Source organism: Trypanosoma grayi (assembly GCF_000691245.1).
Source record: "Trypanosoma grayi strain ANR4 Tgr_2233_V1, whole genome shotgun sequence".
NCBI lineage: Eukaryota > Euglenozoa > Kinetoplastea > Trypanosomatida > Trypanosomatidae > Trypanosoma > Trypanosoma grayi.
This window is the reverse complement of record NW_008827851.1, coordinates 1-1,032: the sequence shown is the minus strand read 5'-3', so window position 1 is coordinate 1,032 and position 1,032 is coordinate 1. Positions and strand designations below refer to the sequence as shown.

General features: G+C 56.8%; 1 protein-coding gene across 1 annotated transcript; it reads right to left on the bottom strand.

Moving 5' to 3' along the window:
* Nucleotides 1-600, bottom strand: DQ04_22331000 (hypothetical protein; the record flags this gene model as incomplete). Its single annotated transcript, XM_009318088.1, has 1 exon — nt 1-600. A coding segment is annotated over one exon (600 nt), but the record flags the coding sequence as incomplete, so codon positions are not given.
* Between the last annotated feature and the right edge of the window lie 432 nt (nt 601-1,032).

Genomic DNA, 1,032 nt, shown 5'->3' with positions numbered 1-1,032 from the left:
CACCAGCAGCAGCGTCAGCGGTGCACGCACCCACACAGGGCTGCCGCTGCCGTCTGCAGCTTTGACGTTTGCTGCAGGAACAGGCGGTGCCACGTTTTTCGTTGCATCGGTGTGTGATTGAGCGTTGTGCTCGGCCTCTGATTTCAACTGCTCTTCTGAAGTCACCGTCGTGCCGGTGGCAGCAAGCGTCGACTCCGTCGTCTGAGGATCGGCGTGTGGTGCGGGGATCTCGTCAACGGCGTTCTTCGCTGCCTCCGCCTGCTTCGCTGCCTCCTCCATCAGTTTCTCCGCCTCTGCAGCCACTCTCACTGCGCCATTCAAGTAACCCAACGCCCTCCCCCCGTACGCTACCACCGGAGACAAAGCATTTGACACGTTTAAAACACCGAACATCGCTTTTTTCAGTTTCTTCTTTTGCGTCTCATCCATTGAAGAGGTTACTTCATCGACTTCTTCAAGCGTCACTTTTTCGGCCTCTTCAACCGCCTTCTTTGCGTGCTCAAGTGCAGTAGCGGTGCTGTTCTTAGCACTTTGACATATCACCTGTATCCGCTTGCTGACCTCCAATGAAGCCTGAGCTGCTGTTGCGGCCTCCGCCATTAGTGCCTTCGCCGCGTCGCTCGCTGTGGCGTTCTTCTGCACGGCGTCGCTCTCCTCCTTATACCTCTGCACCACCTTTTTCAGGCTCTCGACGACAGCAGCAGCAGCAGCACTAACAACGGGTGCATTCGCCGTATTTAGTGCTGCCTCGGCCGCTGTCTTCGCCGCTTTGGCCGTTTTCTTCGCTTCTTCGATCGCCGTCTTCAATTCCTCAATCGTCGGCAGCGGTAGCGNCCTCGGCCGCTGTCTTCGCCGCTTTGGCCGTTTTCTTCGCTTCTTCGATCGCCGTCTTCAATTCCTCAATCGTCGGCAGCGGTAGCGTTGGCAGTGGCGGTTGCTGTGGCTTCGCTTCCTTCTCATACTCCGTCAAGGCGTCTTGCAGTTTTTGCGAGGCATAGGTTTGTGCGTGGAAAGCTTTTGTCGCCGAACGCA